The 25,305-nt window shown below is 33.8% G+C and overlaps 2 protein-coding genes across 2 annotated transcripts; both read left to right on the forward strand.

The window, feature by feature from the left end:
• The first annotated feature begins 3,072 nt into the window (after positions 1-3,072).
• Positions 3,073-3,837, forward strand: LOC145557465 (uncharacterized). Its single transcript, XM_081618646.1, has one exon. It carries the CDS (start codon positions 3,073-3,075, stop codon positions 3,835-3,837), a length of 765 nt encoding a protein of 254 aa, XP_081474772.1.
• Positions 3,838-4,023: 186 nt separating this feature from the next.
• Positions 4,024-5,464, forward strand: LOC145557466 (uncharacterized). Its single transcript, XM_081618647.1, has 5 exons — positions 4,024-4,210; positions 4,298-4,483; positions 4,573-4,824; positions 4,974-5,148; positions 5,290-5,464. The coding sequence occupies exons 1-5, from the start codon at positions 4,024-4,026 to the stop codon at positions 5,462-5,464; spliced, it is 975 nt and encodes a 324-aa protein (XP_081474773.1).
• Positions 5,465-25,305: the final 19,841 nt, after the last annotated feature.

Genomic DNA, 25,305 nt, shown 5'->3' on the forward strand with positions numbered 1-25,305 from the left:
GTTGCAACTTTCATGCTATAAAGCCTATAATCGATCACATACGAAACATTTAATATCAGCTGGTGTAGGCGTTGCTCGAAGTGCGCCTACGTTAAAAGCATGTGGTGAATATGCTTGGCACTCATAGGAAGTGAGAATTGACATATACGATTAGGGACAAGGAAATTAGGGAGCCGCCAACAAGTTTTTAAGGAACTTGTAAACCGTTCACGGATCATTTAAGGCAACCACGAATAAAGGGACAACGATAGGCAACAACGATTGACCCGTGAAGGTTACACCCCATTCATAATCCATGAGATTACTAACTCCATATGGTTCGGAACCACGAAAGGAGGATCGGGGATGATGGTACGAAGTGAGTCATGGAGTCACATTCGCCCGTATTGGCCTCTACTCGATTCTTATAGTGAAAAATGATTCCTGCGATCTCAAAGGCATACAAACAAAAATTCAATTTGCTCCAAACTATTATTATGCTAAATTGGTTGAATATTAATGCAACATATAATTCTAAAAGATTTGTGATCACTTGAATTAATTAACAAGATTAAAAAGGAACCTAAACCGGTTGTCCAATTTATCTTATTAGGCGTGATTTTCAATTACATATTCCCTTTAAACATGCAATATGGTGATCAATAAAAAATAATAGAATAAACATTAATATTGGAAGCAATTTAACAATAATAATGTGAGTCAAATCAAATATAAAATAACCTAATCATGATACTAGCAATATTAAAATAAAATAAGAGTAATTAAATTAATTAATTACTCACATTCCGCGCGTTCCTTTAAATTGCTACATCATGAATAAACTGTTAGTAACTTCAATAAAAATATAAATAAAATTAAAAAAAAATAAATTAAATAAAAGTAGAGATGATTTGTTCCAAACCCTCAGTCAATTATACCTTTCACGCCTTGGTTTAAGGACGGAACCTCGGGTTAAGTATGGACTCCTTGGAGTGATTAGGGGAAGGAATGAAAGAATAGGGAGGCTAGTGTTTAGAATAAAGAGGGAGAAGAGAATTATTTGATGATCAAGCTTGTTGATGATTGATGAAGGGGTGATATGACCTCTATTTATAGAGAAAAAAAGAAGGGTCGAAGAATTAAGATAAGATCCGAATTAAATCGGAATAAAACTCGATATACTGCATTTTTTGTGGTTTTTGTTTTTATCATATCTTTTGATCCAGAAATTGGAATAAGATGAATAAGATATCGTTGGAAAGATCTTAAAGTCTACTTTCTAAACCAATTAAAATCAGATTAAAATATTTTGTAGAAGTAAAGATATGGCCGAAATAGTGGAACGGTGTCAGTTTTGGATAGAGTTTTTTATTTAATTCATATCTTTTTCGTTATAGCTCGAACTTGATATTATAATATATCATTGGAAAGATAATTTCAACGTCTATCCAACCATATAAAATTTGGATAAAAAATATGATGCACGAAAAAAATATCTGTCTATCGTTGAATGTCTTTCAATTCGAATAAAATTAGGACTTTAAAAAAAAGGAGTTTTATTCAATTTCAAACTCTTTAATCTTATCTTTTCAAAAAGGATAATTAGGATCTTTTAGAAACTTATAGAAGTTTCTAATTAATCCTAATTGGTTTATGATTTGGATTAAATCATTTGGACCCTCCACGTGATCATTGGGTCGTAGGTAAGGTGGGCTTAGGTTCGGTTTGGGCTCAGCTTAATATTTTGGTCATATCTTATTCGTTATAACTCGGATTTGGGCTTATAATATATCATTGGAAATCTCTTTTCAAGCTCCATCCAAATATTCAATCATTGGACCCATATTATGGACCAAAATAAACTAGATTAAACGTTTTTATAAAAAGGATACGAATGGAATGATTTTAAAGGACACGAAATGAATTATTTTGGGTTTAAAGGCATGAAAAGAGGAAAATAAGTTACGGTTTGGGGAAATGGGCTAGGAATTGGGTTGGTTTATGAAATGGAAATATGGATTCAAGCACTCCAAGATTAAATACTCAACCTGACCAATAATGGCGGTGAAAGGTTGTTCATCATCGGGTTTGGTTTTGGGGAGACATTTTTAGGTGTCTACAGCTGGCACAAGTTCTTTGGCGTGCATTGTACATCAGATTTCTTATATATAGTTCAAAATGTTCCGTATAGAGTATAAGTGTCCATACACATAACACACCCCATGATGAGCTATGGACTATTGTTGGTGCAACGCGTGCAATCAATGGTGGGCCTTAATAGGGGCGAAACGGGGCCTGGCCCTTGATAACTTATGAAGAAAATTTTTTAAAGCCCATTTAAAAAAAAAGAAAAAAAAAAAAACAAAACTGATGCTTTCTATCTTCTTGGCGGCAATAAATCAAAGAAAAGGAAAGATTCCTTCCCAATTCCCAATTCCCTAAAAAAGCACTCTAACAATTGACAAACCTATAAACCCTTGGTCTTTCCCCTCCCTTTACTCCTCCGTATTACAGAGTACATATTCCATTAAACAATTCACTTTCTCGTTCCAATTCAATTACAACTTCCAAGAACAAATTACAAATTTACAATATCACTATATCAGGTATATACTCGACAACTTTATCAATTTTTTGTTTTTAAGTTTTTGTTTTCAATTATTTTTTTACTTTTTGCAATTTTTTTTTTATGTTATTATACTATGTACTAATGATTAATTTGAGCATTAATAAACAAATTGATAATTTTAGGTGACAAGAAGTTATCAAAGTTAATTAATTACTTAGTTCAAAGTATAGAGCACGTTTTGCCTTCGGTACGTTGTTCTTTATATCTCTATTAATATTTATCGATTGATAAGTTATTTTTAACTTTTGATTTATACTTGTGATTTGTGAATTGTAATGCATTGATGATTAACAAATTAGTCGCTTATGAATGTATGCTTGATTGCTTAAAGTTAGTTTCTTGTTTTCTTTCATTTTATTTTCTTTTATTGGTTGCTACTTGTTAGAATTAAATAATTAATTAAAACGTAATTGTTGACATTTCTAAAATAAATTTAACATATAATTAATTTCAGGTAAACAAATATGAACAAACAAAAATCTATTACCTCCTTTTTCAAACGAAAAGAGCTAGAAAATGACACAACACCCGACGAAAATAATCCAGTTAATGAAGATACCCCTACCCGAACACATAATCATGAAGAAGGTCCATCGATTATTGATATTGACAATGTGGATATTAATTCTTTAGAACGTGATCCAGGGTTACGTCCTCCAATATGGGCTTATCCAATTGGAAAACGAAATGAAATCAGACGTGCTTATATTAAATTGGGGCCTTATCAACCTCAATTGGCAGAATATCCATTTTCAGGGCCTACAAAGCATCGTCGCCGATTTCAATCTACTTGGTTTGCTAAGTTCCCAGATTGGTTGGAATATTCACCTTCTAAAGATGCTGCATTTTGTCTACCTTGTTATCTGTTTACTGAAACACCAAATTCTCGGGTAAAATCGTTTACTTTGACCGGATTCAAAAATTGGAAAAAAGTCAATGACGGGAAACATTGTGGGTTCCTTGCTCATATTGGAGAAGGTCCATGTACAACTCATCAAAATGCGGTTCAATTATACAGGACTCTTCCTAAGCAAAAAGCAAAGATTCGTAATGTTTTTTACAAACAAAGTGAAATGCAAATCAAGCAAAATCGATTGCGTTTAAAGGCCTCTATCGATGTCCTCCACTTGTTGACTACACAATCTTGTCCTTTAAGAGGTCACAATGAAACAAATAATTTTGAGAATCAAGGAAACTATCTTGAATTCAAAAAGGTGTTGGCTGCATAAAATAAAGATGTTTCCAAAGCTATACGACAAGCTCCTTATAATGCCAAATATACTGCTCCCTCGATTCAAAAAGAGATTCTCCATATTATTTCAAATAAGGTTCGCAACTATATTAGAGAAGAAATTGGTAACTCTAAATTTTGTATTATTGTTGATGAGGCTCGAGATGAATCTAAAAGAGAGCAAATGGGTCTTGTTTTAAGGTTTGTTGACAAATATGGAACAATTAGGGAGCGATTTTTTGACCTTATACGAGTTTCCGATACCACGGCAGCAACACTTAAAAGAGAATTGTGTTCAGTTCTTGCTCGACATAATTTATCTGTTGAAAATATTCGAGGGCAAGGATATGATGGTGCTAGTAACATGAGAGGTGAGTGGAATGGTTTGCAAGCATTATTTCTTTCTGATTGTCCCTATGCTTATTATATCCATTGTTTTTCTCATCGTTTACAATTAGCATTGCTTGCCGCATCTAGAGATGTTAGAGTAATACATCAGTTTTTTTCAAATTTGACTTTCATTATCAATGTCATTGTTTCATCTCCTAAACGTGTTGACCAATTGCAATCCATCAAATCTGATGAAATAAAAAGGCTATTATATATTGGTGAAATAGACAGTGGTAGAGGAGCTAATCAGACGAGTACTTTAATTTAAAAAGAGCTGGAGATACACGTTGGGGTTCACATATTTACTCTATTCGTAGCTTGATGAAAATGTTTGATGCAACAGTGTTAGTACTTGAACACATCTCGAATGATAAGTCTTGTAATTCTTCTCAACGTGGGGATGTTGATGCTGCTTTAGATCTAATGATTTCCTTTGATTTTGTGTTCATTGCCCGTTTAATGGAAGAAATTTTGGGAATTGCTAATGTTATATGTCAAGCCTTACAACAAAAGTCCCAAGATATTGTCAGTGGTGTGAAATTAGTGTCTACAAATCATGCACTAATTCAGGAAATGAGAGAAAATGGATGGGAAAGTTTTTAGAGTCGGTGGTATTGTTTTGTCACCAACATGATATTTTAATACCTGATATGAATTCTCCTTATATAGCTCGTAGGGGTCGAGCTCGTCATCAACAAGATCGAGTTACAATGAATCATTTTTATCGAGTTGAAATATTTTTAGGTGCAATTGACAAACAATTACAAGAGTTAAATCGGAGATTTAATGATGACGCTTTAGAGCTCTTAACTTTATCATCTTTGTTAGAGCCCAAAGACGGATTTAAAAATTTTGATCTTGAGAAGGTTTTCTTGATTTCAGAAAAGTTTTACCCTGTGGATTTTACGGAGCAAGAAAGGTACAATTTGAGGTATCAATTGCAACACTTTTTTTGTGAAGCAAAAAATGAGCCTAGTTTGACTCATCATTCTACCTTGGAGGAATTTTGCTAACACTTGGCACAAACAGGAAAATCAAATGTATACTTTTTGTTTGATAGACTAATACGTCTAGTTTTGACCCTTCCTGTCTCCACAGCTACCACTGAAAGAGCATTTTCAGCAATGAAGATCATGAAAACAAGACTACGTAACAAGATGGAGGATGAGTTTTTGGCCGATAGTTTAGTTATTTCCATTGAAAGGAAGATTTCTAAGTCATTTAGTACTAAATAAATAATTGATGATTTCAAATTATTAAAAGAAAGATGAGCCTTACTTTAATAGTGTGCTGAAGAAATAGATTGTGACATTTGTATTAGAAATAATTAGATTGTGACACTTGCATTTTTTTTAATTGTTTGGTAATATTTATTATATTTAGTATTCTTATACTCCTTATTATTATTGTTTTAGACGTACACTTATGCTAGATATTATTGGCCCCCGAAAGAAAAGATTTCAAGATCCGCCACTGCGTGCAATATAAGTGAGACAAAGAGTTTAAGTAACATTCAGTACTAAATTACAAAACAGTTGTGCTTTACATTGCCAAAATTGTGTGATACACTGTGAATCAACTCACGCTACATTTACAACACTCCTGCATAACTAGTCTTCAGCTCCTATCCTTAGACCTTAGTAATAAGAATCTGTTCATCCCCTGTGCCTAGTTCATTCTACTTCACAGTAATCTTTACTGATCGAGCCAGGCGTTTGATATGAGTTAATCTCTTAGAGGTTACAACACCTTAAACAGTCAAATGAGCACATAAATATGGACATAGGTAGATTAGGTACTCATAATAAGCAGAATTAACAGAACATAAAGAGTAACTCACAGCCTGTAAAAAGCCGCGACAGGTTAACAAACGGCAAGCAACATCATAGTAGTAACTAGACATCATAGTCATACAGTGGAGCATGAATAAATTTGAGTTGAGCATACAAAAAATACAATGGAGCATGAATAAATTTGAGTTGAGCATACAAAAAATACAATGAATCTCATATATTTACAAATCTGCTTGGAGTTACTTCTGCTAGGCTCTTACTAGTATATTTGGCAAGTTGGTAAGTTTTAATTTAAAAATATTAACTAAATTCAACACATATTGCATGCCTTACTCGAATTAAGAGACAAAGGATAGTTGAAACATTAGAAGCCCAAAATGAATCAAATATAGATTGCAGATAGAAAAAATAAGAAAATTTTGACTTTTACCACCAAAAAAAATCAAAAAAATGTTTTTTACCACCAAAACTTCTAAAACTTTGATTTTACCACCAAAAAAATTTCGAAAAATTGTTTTTTACCACCAAACGTCAAGAAAACCGTTAAATCTAACGGTTTAAAAAAAATTCCTTCGAATTTTGTGCGCAAAAGATGTTTTTCATAGGTTTAGGGGGGCACTTTGGCCCTATGGGTCCAATTTGAGGTCAAAATTGACAAAAAATGATCGGAAATGCCTCGTTTTGTGTTTTCACGCAAATCGAGATTTTTTTAAACACGCAAAACGAGGCATTTCCGATCATTTTTTGTTAATTCTGACCTCAAATTGGACCCATAGGGCTAAAGTGCCCCCCAAAACCCCTAAAGAGCCTGTGCTTGACACGAAAATCGAAGAATTTAGAAAATTCCGTTAGGTTTTTGACGACAGGTGGTAAAAAACAACTTTTATTTTTTTATTTGGTGGTAAAATAAAAGTTTTAGAAGCTTTGGTGGTAAAAAACATTTTTTTGATTTTTTTTTTTGTGGTAAAAGTCAAAAAATCCAGAAAATAAAGCAACATAGAATTTAAAGGAACGAATTCAAGAATTAAACAATTAGGTACCCAGAAATCAATTCAAGAAGAGAAAAAGAAAACAACTTCCTACCTCTAGATCTGAAGTAGAATTTAACGTTTTCGGCAAAAAAACTCCAAATTATATAAGATTTTTGGTGCGTGCACTATGTACAGCTTCCCTAATCTTTTTGGGTAGCAGTCCTGAAACACACGTACACACCCATGACACATTATTATATTTTTATGTGATATTAAATTTATTTATTTATTTATTTGCTGTGTGATGATTCATCTGTGAGTAATTTGTGACAAACTTGCCAATGCCACATACTCTAGGAGTCAAATGATCATTAAACTATAGTCTTTATCCTCTGATTTATCTCAAGGGGCTCTTCTTAAGAATATGATCATAATGTTTGTTAACATAGAGTCAAATGCAACTAAACTGCATTTACCTGCAAAACAGAAAGTCCCAAGATATCCTCGGATGTCTGTTGGAGTATCCCCAGCCCTATAGATCACATAGCAAGAAACTATATATTAGTTAATGGCTAAAATTATAAACTATCCTTACTAACCTTTCTAATTACCTATATATTAGTTACGCTACAAGCATCTATTAATTTCAAGTAATGCAAATTCATAGAAATGAAAATCATACAACTATATTAAAAGAAAAACCAATATATTGATTTATGCAAAATTTTAAAAGGCAGAACCAATTAATGACTGAACTAGAAGGGAAAGAAGATACATACTTTGGCATGAAATCCCCAAAATCCTTGAAAAAAAGGAACATAAATTTAAAATATATCATCAATTACATATTTAAAAACAAAATCAAACAAATAGAAACCCTTAATTGCCAATCGAAACATCAAACATGTAACATATGGGAAAAAAAAGCCCCTCAAAATCGATACTCTACATAAGGACACTACTACAAAATTGGTCAAAGAGACAAAAAATAATAGACCTGTTTACTACATAAGCGGTCTCTTTGTTCCAAGAGACCATTTACCATTAAAAACCGGTCTCAAAACAAATTCAAAAGACCAGTTTTTAAAGATAACCGGTCTCTTGGGGTATTTTAGAATATTCTTACATTTTAATTAAAATAGTTTGAGACCAATTGTTTTACAAAACCGGTCTCTAGGTGATTTTTTTTTTTTTCAAATTAAAAATTGGCAAAAACCAGTGGAAAGTAATAACCGGTCTCTGCTTTTCCTAATTCTAAACCGCCAAAATCCCTAAAATAATTTCACTTTCTCTGCTCCAAATTTTTGCTTTTCCCTTAGCTTACTCTACCTACGTAATGTCGATCAAACTCCTTCCCTTAGCTTGACACCGCGCTAAGCTACCTCCTTCTCCACTTGCCGGCGTACCTCCGTCCACCTCCACCTAAAGGATGCCGACACGACATGCACTCAAATTCCATCCTTGACTGCACTCCATAATTGCATAATTGCATTCAATTCACTCCATTGTTACACCACCGTTCCATTGCAATCAAACTCCATCGTTCGCACTCCATCTTCCGGCGCAGGGTAGCAACCGCAATTCCACCACTGAAGTTCGATTTTTCATTCAATTGTTGGAGAATTCTGCAATTGTAGGATTAAAACCCTAACTTTGGAGAAGGTCGCGCGAGGTATTATTTTTTTTTTCTTTCAGTTTCGATTTTTCATTCAATTGTTGTTGTAACTATGTATGTGGTACATATAATTCATAAAAATGAATGATTTTTGTTCATAATCTACTGTTTTATTGAGGTTGCCTTGTTTGTTTTGCTATATTATAAGAAGAATACTGTTATAAAAATGCATAATGATTCAAATTCTTTTCAGTTTTTCTATTGTATCTATTTGCATAAAATTTGTATGTTAATCGTCTTGTTATACTAGTTAGTTGATTTGGCTTAGAGAGCTTTGTTTAAGATAAGAGCAGTTATATATAGTAGTTCTTAGGAATTTGATTTTCCTGCAAAAGTTCTATTTTGTACCTTTGTAAAAGGTGTATAAAATATAGTATATAAGATAACCCCACATGTAAGGATTCCTAAAATAATTGCATGTGAAAAAATATGTGCTATAAAAAATGACAGAACATGAATGTGGAAGCTCTTCAAATTTGATGTTCATGCTGCTTACATTCAAAAATAAATAGTAAATGACTAGTGGTCCATGTTTCTACTCTTTACTTTGTATAGTATATTCTTTGTGCTTAAAAAATGAATAGAAAAATGGAAGAGCTTATTGCTAATGTTTAATGAATATGATATTTGTGTTTTTACACAATATTAATATACTCTTGCAATTATTTTTTAAATACATATATATATTTTTTATAGATTTTGTAAATCTTGTGGTTATATTCCAAATTTCCTTTATATAAGCTTTACTTATGTGATATTTTTAAGTTAATTTATCTCAATCTTGTTTTTCGACTTTTATACAATATTAATATACTCATGCAATTATTGTTTTATTTATATATATTGTTTTATAGATGTTGTAAATCTTGTGGTTATATTCCAAATTGCCTTTATATGAGCTTTACATATGTGACAGTTTTAAGATTTGAGGTCTTGTTCTCGGTGGTTAGAAATGGATCGAAATTGGATATCAACATCGAAGTCGGGTGTCCCTGAATATGAAGCAGGGGTTAAGGAATTTATTAAATTTGCAGTAGAAAACAGTGGAGGCCGCTCCAAGCTACGTTGTCCTTGTTTTATGTGCCATAATTTTTTGCATAAGAGACCCGATGAAATTCTCAATCATTTGAGTAAATGGGCATTTGATAAAACATATACCCGTTGGATCTGGCATGGAGAGTTTAGGGACATACAAGATAGTGGTAGTGGTGAGAAAAGGGATGATGTGCGTGAAGTTCATAATAATAATGAGGGTGATCGGTTGAAGGACATGTTGCATGCAGTTGAGGATCAATTTGATAACAACCCTTCCATGTTGGAGAGCTTGTTAAACGACTCTGAAAAACCACTGTATGAAGGTTGCACCAAGTACACAAGGTTATCAGCCATACTCAAATTATACAACCTGAAGGCTGGTCATGGTTGGACAGACACAAGTTTTAATGTGTTATTGGAATTGGTGAAAGACATGCTTCCCAAAGACAATGTCCTTCCTATTGGTACATATGAGGCGAAAAAGACACTAAGATCTATGGGTTTACCTTATGAGAAAATGCATGCTTGCCCTAATGATTGTGTATTGTATCGTAATCAATATGAATCGTTAGAGAGTTGTCCAATTTGTAAAGCCTCACGGTATAAGAAAGGGGATCGGGGAGTACCTGCCAAAACATTATGGTATTTTCCAATAGTACCAAGGTTTAAGAGGTTATTTTCAAAAGCAGAAGATGCAAAGAAGTTAACCTGGCATTTTGATGGTCGAGTAGACGATGGAATGCTTAGACACCCGGCTGACTCTCCACAGTGGAGGTTTATTGATGCAAAATACCCCGAATTTGCGCATGAAAAGCGTAATTTACGCCTTGCATTGTCTACAGATGGTTTCAATCCATTTGGTTCCATGAGTAGTACGTATAGTACTTGGCCCGTTATGTTGGTGACCTACAATTTACCCCCATCATTATGCATGAAGAGAAGGTATATGTTCCTTTCGTTGCTAATTTCAGGGCCAAAACAGCCGGGAAATGACATTGATGTGTACTTGGCACCTCTTATTGACGATTTGATTATGCTTTGGGAAGAAGGTGTGGAAGTGTTTGATGCACATCGCAATGAGAAGTTTAATCTGAAAGCAATGCTATTTTGCACCATTCAAGATTTTTCGGCTTATGGAAATCTTTCGGGGTATACTGTGAAAGGGGAAACAGCTTGTCCTATTGGTATGGAGGATTTCAAAGGACAGTGGTTAAAGGAATCTAGAAAGCATGTTTATCCGGTTCATCGTCAATTTTTGTCGTCTGATCATCCATATCGAAGGAGAAAAAATGCGTTTGATGGGACACAAGAATTCAAAGGGCGACCAAAAGTCATGTTAGGTGAAGAGGTCTTCGAAAAGGTGAAGGACATTGAAATTACTTTTGGAAAGAAACACAGATCCACTCTTTCTAAGAAGGGTTTCAAAAAGTGTTCATGTTTTTGGCAACTGTCCTATTGGAAATTTCTCTTTGTGAGACATTCACTTGATGTTATGCATATTGAGAAGAATGTGTGTGATAGCTTGATTGGTACATTACTCAATATCCCCGGTAAGACCAAGGATGGTAAAAAATCTAGAGATGATTTGAAGCATATGGGGATTAGAGATGAATTGCATGTTGTTACGAATGAGAAAGGTCAAGCATACTTGCCTCCTGCTGCTTACACATTGTCTAGAAAAGAAAAAATCGAGTTTTGTGAAAGCTTGGCTGGAGTAAAAGTGCCCGAAGGTTATTCTTCGAATATTCGTAGCCTTGTGAACATGGAAACTTTGAAACTTGTAGGCCTTAAGTCTCATGATTGCCATGTTTTAATGCAGCACTTGTTACCTGTAGCAATTCGTTCTATTCTGCCTAAAAATGTTCGTTATGCTATAATTAGACTTTGCGGATTTTTTCATGCGATTTATAGCAAAGTGATTGATCCAAGAGAGTTGACTGCATTAGAGGATGAAATTGTTGAAACTTTGTGTCAATTAGAGATGTTTTTTCCTCCATCATTTTTTGATATCATGATCCATTTACCGATTCACTTGGTTAGAGAGATAAGATATTGTGGTCCAGTTCACATGAGAAATCAATGGTGTTTTGAAAGGAAAATTAGAACCTATAAGGGATATGTGAAGAATGCTTTTTATCCTGAAGGTTGTATTGCCGAACGACTATTTTACGAAGAAGTTCTTGCTTATTTCAATGACTATGTGCTAAATGCAATACGGATAGGGCTTCCTGTATCTCGTCATAGTGGAAGAATGGATGGTGAGGGGACCATAGGTCGAAAAGTACGTGACCTATCCTATGTTGATTGGCATAAGGCTCATTTATACATTCTTCATAATGAGGATGAAGTTATGCCGTATGTTGAGAAACACATGAGCTTCTTGAGGAAAAGCAACAGGAGAGCAAATGAGAAGTCATTAGCTGCTGAACATAGTAGGTCATTTATTAGTTGGCTGAAGGATTATGTAATGAAGGAGCTCAAAGATTCTTCGACTCCATTTTCTGATCGACTAAAGACTTTGGCATTTGGACCCGATTTTAGTGCAACTTATTATTTTGCATATGTTATTAACGGTGGCACATTTTACACAAGGTATCAAGATGAACTTAGTACTATGCAGAATAGTGGGGTTACTTTAGAGGCTGAAGCTATGCATTTCGCTAGTGCTAAAGACAAGAATCATGTGTGTGGTATGATGAACTATAGAGATTTGTGAGCTGCATTACTCTAGTTTTTCGATACCTGTTTTTAAATGCCAATGGGTCGAAAATAACAATGGGGTTGAACATGATAGGTTCGGGCTTACATTGGTGAATTTGAATAAAGTTGGTCACAAAGAAGATCCTTTCATACTAGCAAGTCAGGCAAGACAAGTCTTTTATATGACTGACCCATCGAACAAGAGAATGTCAGCAGTTATAGCACCAAAGCCCTGACATATTTTTGATGATTATGGAGAAGATAGTGTGTTGGATGATGGTTATGTTAGGAGAAAGGAGCAAGTACACATTGAGGTTGATGTTACAGATGATATTTCAATATATGTTAAAGATGACCACAATGAAGGCATGTGGGTTGACAAAGAAAAAAAGGGGAAAAAGCGAAAGCGTGGACATAATAAGTCCTTATGTATTTGAGGTGTGTTTCACTTATATAGGTGGTAACATTAATTTTCAAGTCTTACTTTGTTTGTGCAACTTGATTTATAAATGTTTGCTTGTCAAAATCACTTCTCATTGCCATCTATATATTAATGTTTAATTCACGTTATGGTTTTTATAGAATTTTATTTAGTTTAACTAACCAAATTGATTTTTTCTTTTTATCTTTTCAATAGGTTGATGGCTCGGAAAAGAAAGCGAGTGCGTGAAACCGAAAATTCTGACAACAACGAATGCGAGGAAGAAAGAGGTCGCACGGTGCTTAGAATGGCTGGGAAAGCTATCTAGGCTGGCTCCAAAATCCCTTTACAATGGCATCAAACCAAAAGAATCCCTATTGGGAGTCATAGAGGTCATTTTTCCACCTATGTTGGTGTAGTTGTGCGTGAAAGAGTAAGTATCACCTACAACAAGTGGTTAGATGTTCCACAAGCAGTCCTAGATCATTTGTATGACAATATCTCGGTAAGTAAACTGAGTTCATATGTTACATAATAAAAAAAAAGTTTAGGGTTATATATATGTATGTCTAACATATGACATTATATGAATGTAGAGGGGGTTTGATGTCCTTGAAGGTCGCAAAAGATGGATACTAAATCGAGCTTCTGATCGATGGAGAGCTTTCAAGACTAGACTAAGACTTAGGTGGTTGTATCTCAAAGATGGATCAATTAACAGTACACCACCTTTGAAATATCCTTTTATAACTCCGGATGATTGGGGGGCATTCATCACAGCTTGTAGTTCTAATGACTTCAAGGTGCTAGTTCATCATTATGGCATTACCTTATTATTTTTTTTTTTGTATGCCTTTATAAATTTAATGTTTGTGTAAAATAACTTTGAATGTGTACTTAATTGCAGAAATTGAGTGAAAGTAATCGTGAAAGGTCTAAAAAGAAAACCTCAAAATATCGAGGTGGGAGACTTGGCTATCAATATTTTGAAGTAGAAATTGTAAGTATATGTTGCTTTTATTCTGCCCTTGATATGATCTATCCTATGTCCCTATGTCCACATTCTCCATTATGCTATCAAATTTTTGTGTTGATGTCCCTTCTATTGTCTCAACTCTCAATAAAGAACAAATAAATACCATTGTCGCGACAATGGTAGTTAGACCTCTCTGGTTACATAAGATAAAATATCAAAGTATGATAATACGAGTAGTATGTAAGAATGAATGGTTATGAAAAGAAATCACGTGCCTTGAATAAATCTTTAATTATACTTCTTAATTATTATTGAGTCGGTGATTAAATGAGGAGTTAATGAGATGGTTCGTTCGTTAAAAAGGGTTAAATATTAAGCTTATTACCACTCTTTTGTTGAAGGAGTTTTCGATGTTATGTCCAAAGCAACTCTGTAACATTGTTAGTGATTTTGAAAGCGATACCTGAAAATAGTACAGGAAACATTCATAACAGTCAGAAGAAATCAATTAATCACTTGAATCTACAGAGTAAAGACAAACAGTACAAATTGATGATATATAGTGTGATCGAGATGTTGATCAAACTTCAACTGTAATCTGATTAAATATTGGCACACAATATAGTAAAGTTAGGCTCAACATATGCCACTGAATTCGAGTTTTTGCTTTTAGCATTGAAAACAACCAGAATGTCTTTTACCAAAATATGATCAATGGAAATAAATCTATCATAAACTGGCAGAATCTAACCCCAAATTTACAACATCAAAAGATGGAAATCTTCATGATCAAGGGAGTTTTTTTTTTTTCAAAAACTCATTTTTCTTATACATTCACAAACACAAAGAACATAATCTATATAATAAGTAAAAGATGTATGATGCTACTGTCCTAATAAACTGAGTTCATATTCTACTGTCCTGTTCTTCTGCTACTGTCCTGTTCTTTTTTTTTTATTATGCTACTGTCCTAATAAACTGAGTTCATATGCTACTGTCCTGTTCTTCTGCCACAATTAGCCGTTGCTTGTGTTGGTGTTGAGGGGTTGTCCTGCTGCTGTTGTGTTTTGTTTTTGCCTCCTGCTGTACACGAAAGTGATTGGTGGTGGGTGCATTGCACTATCATTACTCATTGCTCTTCATTTCACTATAATACCATAAGTGATTTTATGTTTGTTGCTTTCTTATTAAATTATGAAGTTGTCTCTTCCTTGACAAGTTATAAAATTCTTAAAAGAGGTAGTGTTGTATGAATTAGCATAACTGATTACTGGATATAGTGCGAGGGTGGGGGGAGTTGTATGCTGGGATGCTCGAGGGAAGTTGGTTGCTTGTTGCTTCTGTGAGGCGTGTAGATGTGTGTGTTGGGGGGGCTGATCTTGCAGAAGCTTGTGCTGCTAACTAGGTTTGGTGCTAGAAGGTTGGGGTTTATGAAAGTGCACTTAGAATGTGATGGTCTTGCTGTTGTCCAAGCAATTTAGAACAAGAAGATTGGAGTTGTTGTCCTTTGTGCTAGAAGGTTGGAACTATGTGCTAGAAGATTAAAACTCAGTGCACAATAGAGAACAACTTGCTGGTAAAGATTGTCCATTTGGACAGAAGCAGCTTGAAATATTGAATACATCCCCATTTTTTTAAATGACATCCCAGATTCCCAGTGGCTTTAGCTACTCATGATAGCAGAACACAATATCTATGTTCTGTTCATGTTTCATCAAGGCACATAAGAAACTCGAACATTTAACCAAGATAAAATGAAAAATTAGCAGAAGAAAAAGAAGGCAAATACCTCAATTGGATTAAATTTCCAAACTGAGAGAAGCAATTAATAAGCAATATTCACTGCTTTAATTTAAAGAAATTAAAATCCATGTAACAACTTCTAATTTTCGTAGCTATAGAAGGCTGTAAAAGTTTTAAAACACAAAGTTGATAAGATGAGCCCCTACAGAACAAGAAAATAAACTGGAATTGTATGAGAAGGGGGATTACTCTGATATTTTCTGCTGCAATAAGAAGTTCAGAAATATTTGTTTAGAATTTTAATTTTGTATTGCTGACCTTTTTCTACTTTAGTGATTATTGCATGTTTATGTTAGGTATATACCTTTTTCAAAGTAGTTTAATTTATGATTTTTTATTTTCACAATGTAGGAGAAAGATCTTGAAAAGCAAGGAATACATGTCTCAAACGTGCCTCGACATTTGACTTGGATTAAAGCTCATTCTCACGTCAAGAATGGAGTTCTGACCGTTGACAATCCTGCTGATAAAGAAATCCATGATGCAATAGTAAGTTAGCAACAATCTGATGCAATTTCTTGGTGTATTGGTAACCACCTGCATGTAATATAAGTTCCTTTACGGCTAAAAATAGATACTAACCGTTTATGATCTTGGCCTCGTTTTACATATTAGATTGGAGGCCCAAGTACAAAAAGGTGAAATAGTTGCTACAGGTCGAGATGATATCTTGTCAAGAGCTTTAAACAAACCATAGCATGGAGGTTCTGTTAGGGCTGTTGGATCAGGCATAACTAACAAGGAGTACTTTGGATACACCAAACCAACCGCACCTAGCGAATTACATGCTAGAATGAATGCGATGAACTCAAGGACGACAACAATGAGCAAGCAGCAAAACTTTATAATTTCCTTCATGATGTCATGCTTAACCCAAGAGCAATTAGGAGCATTCATGGCTGGTGGTGCTCAGCAAGGTGTTTTTGGTGGCGATCTTGCAAATTTAGGTGGGCTGCTTGGTGGGGAGGCAGCAGGTTCGGGTGGTTTCCTTGGTGCTTTTGGGAACCATTTTGGTTCTGGTGACATGAGTGGTTCTAGTAGCCAAGGGGCAGCTGGAAATGTGTTGGATGCTGCTCATTTAGACAGCTCATTTGGTAATGGTGTCCCTCTTACACAACTCTTGATGGGAGGTATGGAAAGGCATGACGTTGAAAGGCGTCACTTTGGACATGATTCACCTGTGGATAAATCTCACGAACAAGCCTATACTGAGCAAAGAATTGCGACAAACTCAGAACCTCAGTACACAAAAAGCCCAATCGTGGTCCATCCTCAACTTCAGAACCTCGAGACAGCGGCAGAGGCAGAGGCATACCATGTTCCTTGGCCTGAGGAGAACCATATGATTCCAGTTGAGCATACTCCAATCCCCCCACATCAAAGTCAAGTTGTGAATACCAACAGCAACTATACTTTTCCCGAGGTAATACCTACTTGAATTATGGGCTTTGTTTCAAGTCTCATATAATGCTAAGGTCATTTAAGCGAGATTTCATGTTTGATATCTGGTTGAGCCTTTTGTTTTCAGGGATGGAGTGATTGCCACTTGGAAATTGAGGGAAGCGACAAAGAGATACAAAATGTAGCTAACGGAATAGTTTACATAGAAAACAACACGGAAGTTCTTGGTAATCATAACATATCGTTGCCCCATGGTCATCGTCGAGTAACCATTACAGAAGATTTAATGCCTTCTGCTCCCTTGCCATGTCCCAACGATGAATTGATCTTTGTTTTTCAAGCTAAGAAGGCTTTCACAGCTTGGCCAAATCATTTGATACTGCCCTCACAGGTAAAGGAGCAAATCTGCATTCTTTTTCAACTATGTTGTTGCTAGTGCATTCTGCATTCTGGTAATCTGCATTCTGCATTCTGGCAATCTGCATTTTGCATTATGGTAATCTGCATTCTGCATTCTGATAATTTAATAAAGTTGCAGATATGTGCTACTAATTTGTAGATTATGTTGGATTGTTGATTAGCGTTAAGGAGAGGTTGTGCCAAGATTCAATCAAGGGAGATTAAGAATTTCAGATACAATAAAGAAAAACTTGATTAAAAACCATAATTAGTTTAAAAGCAAGGGAGATTAAGAACTAACCCAATTCTTCTAGAACATGCCAATTTTCAATTCCATCAGCTCATTCATTATATGAACATGCATATTGACCATTCTGTTTGATTTCTTTCAACTTCAATAGGACACTTTAGAGATTTACTATCTCTATTCTGTACAATTCATACCATTATGCTGTCACACCTTCTACAACAATTTTAAATTCCAAATTGTAACCTCTTATTGTTAAGTGAAGTAACTCTTAGGTGGTTTCAAAAAAAAAAGTACTAACTCTTAGGTGGCATTTTCCTCTATTATTCTGCATAATCGTTCTAGTGACTGCTAGGTATATGATTTGTAGCTTTCCCTTTTTATTTCTGAGAGAATTTTGTTTTAAATCCTTTGTGAAAAACTGGTGCTCTACTGCTCTGTTGTCTCAAAGTCCCCTGTAATATGTAATAAAAATAATTAGCTCTTATGCTTTGCAGGAACTAGGTTGCTTATTGTGTAAAGTTAACCACCTAATTAAGTTTTCTTAAGGCATGTTCCAACTTCAATTTCCACTACTTATGGTAATTCTGGCAGTAATTTTCACCGAACAGTCCCTATTTCTGGATGAAAAACCGTGCTAAACCTCATTCAATTCTCTAGTCTCTACTCTTTAATTTGCAAAATAAATCTAGCTTGAAATTCTTTGAGCAGGAGCGTTTTACTCTACGATACACGGGGTATACACATCACTTGGAAGAAGCAATATAGAAACTCAAAATTTGTTTTACTGAAATTTGCATGCATAAACAGATTTTCAAAATCAGTCGAAACTTAGCTTAAATCGCAGTAGCTTACTTTGCTTGATTAAGTGGTTTTTAGATTCATGTGCAAGCTTTCTTCTTCTAAAGCTTACATGTGTGTTGTTTTTGTGTGAAACCATATTATTAAGGCGGACAAGCAACTAGATAAGGAGTTGAATATGACCACACTATCCCCACGATCAACATCCTCCCAAGCATCAACCACTCGTACCTATATTGTTACCGACAAGGATCGTGAGAAGGTAACATCTACTTGGATGCGTGTTATGAGAAAAAAAGCTATGGGAATGCAAAAGACGGGTGATACCATCTCCATAACTATCCCGGAAAGCGTGTTTCTTAACGAAAATGGGTTGGATGTTTCACTTGACTTTGAAGACTTGCTTGATTGGTGTTTCCAAAGGGAGGTCGGAGAATCGCAAATGAAGGTCTTCATGAAGTAAGTTTCCATATAATATAGGTTCTAATTTTAATATTGTTTTTTTTGGCCCATTAACTAATATTCATATGACTTTTCATGGGACAAGGCACCTAAAAGAACGTTGTCAAAAAGAAGGTGTCTCAAGAATGTATGGGTTCTGTGACTGTAATGTTCTTTCACCATTGACACCGACAACGGATGAGCAAGTTCGATCTGACTACTTAGCCCATGTTTTTGGAACCAATGAGGGGAAAAATGTTAATCAATTATTCTTTGCTCCTTATAATGACAAGTAAGTGTAGTTTCTTTTTATTTTTTTTTTATAGATCTGAGTTATGTTAAATCCTCAAATTTTAATTAATCCCATTACTATGTATTTATTTTACAATATGTCTAGTCTGCATTGGACGTTAGCGGTGATTAGTCCATGGAATGGGTTGGTGTATTGGTTAGATCCACTTGGAGCAGAAAACGAAATCAACTCATTTGCACAAAAAATCATCAATGAGTATGTACTACTAAAATATTCACTTGGTTAACTTCTTGTGTTTTTTTTATTGTCTAATCAAAATTAATGCAACCGTGCTATCTTGAAATGATTTTGTAGGGGAATAATTAAATTCAGCATGAAGCATCGAAAAGATATCAAGAAAATAAAAAAGAATCCAAAAATAGGGTGGAAGCAACCACGTGTAAGTCATTATTATTTTAAGCATATTTCATACCTAGTAGTGTAAAATTAGATCCAAAACTGTGTTAATGGTTATTTTTTTGTATCAGTGTCCTCTACAATCTGCATACACAAAGCACTGTGGTTACTTTGTATGTCGCTATATGCTGGACATTATACAGAACATAGTATTATGGATTTCTGAGCAGGTATATTCAACATACATGTCATTTAAGTTGGTATTTTATTTATGCATGCATATGTTAACCCCTATGTCTGCCCCCCCCCCCCCCCCTCTTGCATTTCCTTTGGTATTGAAGATTACTCCCATCTTAATAATTGGATTGTGTTCATCAATTAAAATTTCACTAGGCATGATAGTCTCAAAGTTGAGAACTTGAATTGCTTGCTTTATTGATGGCATGTGATTGTAGTCAGGATAGGCACACCACTGCCATAAAGATCAGTGGCTTAAGCTTTTGATCAGTGGCTAAATTCCATGTGATTAAGCTTTTGATCAGTGGCTAAATGAAGCTCACCATTGCCATAAAGATCCCACACCCACTGTACTAATGCAATGAAGCGCGCTCTACACAGATAAATTCTAGACAACAAGGAGATAAGCAAGGTAGAAGACAGTTGATTGAATTGATTTGGCCGAAAGGCTTGAAGAGTTTTCTACTACAACTAAGGCTACTACTAAAATGTTACAACTTTTCTGAATGAATCCCTCTTTCCTTCACTCTAGCTATTTAAGTCTCTTCTAACATAATACATGTGACTAGCCTTAATTACTAATAACAAATAAATTTGTCTTCTTCCCTTGGTGCCAAAATAAAGCTCTGAAAAGTGAATCTGTCCTGATTACATGTCCCCTGCTGTTGGCTGTTGTTGTTGCTTGTCTTGTGGTATGCTCGGTTTGTTTGTGTTGCTTGTACCCTCCTGAACTTGCTGCCTTCTCCTGTGATGTGTATACAATAGGCGGCCTTGATTGGTTCATTACAACTAATCCCTTTCCTTGATGTGTTCCTGCCATAAACAAGTAGGAATTCACCTTTATCATGGCACCAACCTATAAGCTGCACCAGGTTCCTACACCTTAGCCTGCTAATAATTTTAACCTCGGTACTATACTCTTTTTTCCCCTGTCTACCGCCCCTAGAGATTTTTTCACCGCGATTAGCATATCCAAGTCCATAAGATAGCCCTTGTAAACGCCTCCAAATCCTCCTTCACCCAACTTTCGTTCATTAGAGAAATTTTGTGTGGCTGATTCAAGCTCAACGTATGAAAACCTTCTCGGTCCAGCAGCCCTCTCGAGTTCCTCATTGAATGAGATATCCTCTGTATATACATTCAAAATTTTAGCTTGCAGAACAGTAGAACTAGTTAAATCAAATGAAAGGAAACATAATTGAGTAGAGTTTAGAACTCTTTGTTATCAATGACCTTTCTAGCATCCATCTGCAGCTCAAAAAATATTTTCGATTGTTTTAATTTTGGACTGAGAAATTTGTTTGTTGATAATATGCTAATAGCTCTGTATTCTGGATTTAAGTAAGAAAGCAGGCAAAGTAGCTCTTTAGCTCAATTGTAAATGGATGTAATCTAATTTGTTGTTATTTCATAACTTTTATGTAATTATATATCTTTCTTTACTCATTTAGTAATGGCATATGTTGTAGATTTTTCCCAAAGATCCTTGCACATATTCTTCAAAAGAAATTGACGAGATTAGAGACTTATGGATTAAATATGTTCTTGATCATGAGGAGCCGGAAGAACCTTAGTGATTGGTGATTACAGCATGATTACTGTTAGTCTTGATACTTGAAAAATCTCTACATTTTGTATTTTTATACATTGGCAATTAGCTATTACTGTGTACATATATTAGTACTGTGTTGGATATATATAGTTTGATGCATATATATATATATATATATATATATATATATATATATATATATATATATACATATATATATATATATATACATATATATATATATATATATATATATATATATATATATATATATATATATATATATATATATATATATATATATATATATTTGAATGCTATTTGTATATAATATATTAGCAGGTTCAAGGATTATTTTTGGTGCAATTTAATAATATTGAGCAGGATATATATACAGGATTATTTTTGGTGATTACAGGTTGGATTAAAAAAAATAATAAAAAAATAAAAAAAAAACAGGAATCATTTGGCGCAAAAATTTAATGCAGCAGGTCGGATTTAAAAATTTGATTATTCGAAAGAAAAAAAAAATTTTAAAAAAAATTACCCATTTGAGACCGGTTATCATACATGCATGGTCTATACACAAACGCTGTATATTCTTTTTTTAAAAAAAAGAGAGACCGCCTAACTAAGAAAGTGGTCTTAGTAATTTCAAAAAGAGAGACCGCCTAAGTAAAAAAAGCGGTCTTAGTTTGGTATACAAGAGACCGCTTTTCTGACAAAAACGGTCTCTTATGCTTCTACAATTTCAAAATATCAACCACCCAAAGAGACCGTTTTTCTTAGATAATAGGTCTCTAGTATAGAAACTTAAGACCGCCTCTTTACAAGCGGTCTCTTAGCCAAAGAGACCACCGAGCTAGAGATCGCCTCTAAAGCAGTCTCTTTGGCCTTTTTCAACTGGTCTCTTTGGCCTTTTTTTGTAGTAGTGGGAGAAGAATATACCTGAATATATGCATTCATTGTCGAAAAAATTAAGATAGATTATTTGAATAATCATCAATTTCTTCAATTTGAGGTAGATCTGGAAGTTGATGCAAGGGAGAAGGGTAAGGCGGTCGAAATCAAAGAAATTTTATATCACATATAGGAAATTAAAAAAAACGAACAATCGAACACGGATGTTGGCAAGCTGAGACGATAACGGTGGTGATTAATGATGAAGAGGGTGATCCGAATTTGAAGTTAGAGAAAGGAATGAAGTCAGAGAAGAGGAAGTGAGAGGTGAGAGGAGTAAAACGGATGGAGAAAAATGAGGAGTTAGGGTTTGAGATTTTTTTTTAACTTCTCTAAAATTTTAATGTACCGCCAAATCGCCAACCTTGAAATTTTGTTGTACCGCCAAATCGCCAAATCTGAAATGTGCTGTTTTTTATTTAGGTTAATTCGTATTCGTAGATCAGTTATAGGTGATTAGGTTCAAGTCCCCTCCCAATTGTTATTGCGAAGGATCGAACACAGGTTCATTTAGTAAATTCATGTTTCATGAACGATTCATGAACACGGCTCATTTATTAAACGAGTTGATAAACGAGCATTTCGTGAATGAATGTTTAATAATAAACGAGCTTCTCTAATTAAGGATCTTTATATTTTTTTATATTTAAAGATCTCATAAACAGCATAATAATTAAATTTTAATTATAAATTTAAGAGTTAAATTAACAATTGTGAAAGAGTTAAATTTATGATCAATTTATATCAAATCTATATTCCACATAAAAGCACTTTACGTTGTTGTTCATGAACTTATCTGAATGAGCATATATATATATATATATGTTCGTGTTCAAGCTCATTTATTAGACGAGCTTCAAATTTTGTTCAACCTCGGCTCATGTATTAAATAAATGAACATGAACAAGCTTCAACTGAGCTCAAACCCGAGTAGTTTATTGATCGGCTCGGTTCCTCATTTACACCCCTATCTATACCAACTGATTCAATAAGCTATGTGTGAATGTATTTGACTTGATCTTACTCAATTGATTCAATTAGCTATGTGTGAATGAATTTGACTTTCATCTATATCAATTGATTCAGTTACCTATGTATGAATGAATTTGACTTTCATCTTACTCAATCGATTTAATTAGCTATGTGTGAATGAGTTTGACTTTCATCTCATTCAATTGATTCAATTAGTAGTTAGGCGTGAGTGAATTCGACTTTCATTATTTAATTGATTTAATTAGCTATGTGTGAATGAATTTGACTTTCATCTTACTCAATCGATTCAATTAGCTATGTGTTTATGAATTCGACTTTCATATCATTCAATTGATTTAAATTACCTATATGTGAATGAATTTGACTTTCATCTTACTCAATCGATTTAATTAGCTATGTGTGAATGAATTTGACTTTCATCTATTTCAATTGATTCAATTACCTCTGTGTGAATGAATTTGACTTTCGTCTTTTTTAATTGATTCAATTAGCTATGTGTGAATTCCACTTTCATCTCATTCAATCAATTCAGCTAGCTCTTTGTGAATGAATTTGACTTTCATCTATTTCATTTGATTCAATTACCTATGTGTGAATGAATTTGACTTTCATCTATTTCAATTGATTCAATTAGCTCTTTGTGATTGAATTTGACTTTCATCTATTTCAATTAATTCAATTACCTATGTGTGAATGAATTTGACTTTCATCTGTTTCAATTAATTCAATTACCTATGTGTGGATGAATTTGACTTTCATTCATTTCAATTGATTCTATTAGCTCTTTATGACTGAATATGACTTTAATCTATTTCAATTGATTCAATTACCTATGTGTGAATGAATTTGACTTTTATTTATTTCAATTGATTCAATTACCTATGTTTTAGTGTATTTCTTTCTCATCTTATTAAAATGATTCGATTGGCTTTTTTGAGTGCATTTGACTTTCATATGAACCAATTGGATTTGTTGAATGCATTTGACTTTCACATGATTTAATAAAAATGCATTTGACTTTCATATGATCTAGCTAATTGACTTTGTTGAATGCATTTGACTTTCGCCTATTCCAATTGATTAAATTACTTATGTGTGAATGAATTTGACTTTCATCTTAATCAATCGATTCAATTAGCTATGTGTGAATGAATTCGACTTTCATCCCATTCAATTGATTCAATTAGCTCTTTGTGAATGAATTTGACTTTTATCTATTTCAATTGATTCAATTAGCAATGTGTGAATGAATTTGACTTTCATCTTACTCAATCTATCGATTCAATTAGCTATGTGTGAATGAATTAAACTTTCATCTATTTCAATTCATTCACATAATTCAATTACCTATGTGTGAATGAATTTGACTTTCATCTATTTCAATTTATTCAATTACCTATGTGTGAATGAATTTGACTTTCATTTATTTCAATTGATTCAATTACCTATGTTTTAGCGTATTTCACTTTCATCTTATTAAAATGATTCAATTGGCTTTGTTGAATGCATTTGACTATCATATATATGAACTAATTGGATTTGTTGAACGCATTTGACTTTCACATGATTTAATAAAAATGCATTTGACTATCATATATATAAACTAATTGGATTTGTTGAATTCATTTGACTTTCACATGATTTAATAAAAATGCATTTGACTATCATATATATAAACTAATTGGATTTGTTGAATTCATTTGACTTTCACATGATTTAATAAAAATGCATTTGACTTTCATATGATCCAATTGGATTTGTTGAATGCATTGACGTTCACATGTTTTAATAAAAATGCATTTGACTTTCACATGTTTAAATAAAAATGCATTTGACTTTCATATGATCCAATTGGCTTTGTTGAATGCATTTTCCTTTCACGTGATTAAATTACACTTATTGTTGATATTATTTGATCTAATAATTCAAACATTGGACTATCATACGATCTAATAAGCTTTGTTAAAACCATTTCACTCTTCTATGATTTAGTTAGCTTTGATGAATGCATTTGATTTTCAT

Source organism: Chenopodium album, chromosome 9 (genome assembly GCF_948465745.1).
Source record: "Chenopodium album chromosome 9, dcCheAlbu1.1, whole genome shotgun sequence".
NCBI classification, from domain to species: domain Eukaryota; kingdom Viridiplantae; phylum Streptophyta; class Magnoliopsida; order Caryophyllales; family Amaranthaceae; genus Chenopodium; species Chenopodium album.

Bases quoted from the DNA above. Each gene is read 5' to 3' on its own strand.
- LOC145557466 (XM_081618647.1), top strand. From the start codon at position 4,024: ATGGGTCTTGTTTTAAGGTTTGTTGACAAATATGGAACAATTAGGGAG. The intron at 4,211-4,297 runs GTGAGTGGAATG...GTTTACAATTAG, and splicing joins TGGTGCTAGTAACATGAGAG to CATTGCTTGCCGCATCTAGA. The intron at 4,484-4,572 runs GTACTTTAATTT...TTGATGCAACAG, and splicing joins TAGAGGAGCTAATCAGACGA to TGTTAGTACTTGAACACATC.
- LOC145557465 (XM_081618646.1), top strand. From the start codon at position 3,073: ATGAACAAACAAAAATCTATTACCTCCTTTTTCAAACGAAAAGAGCTA.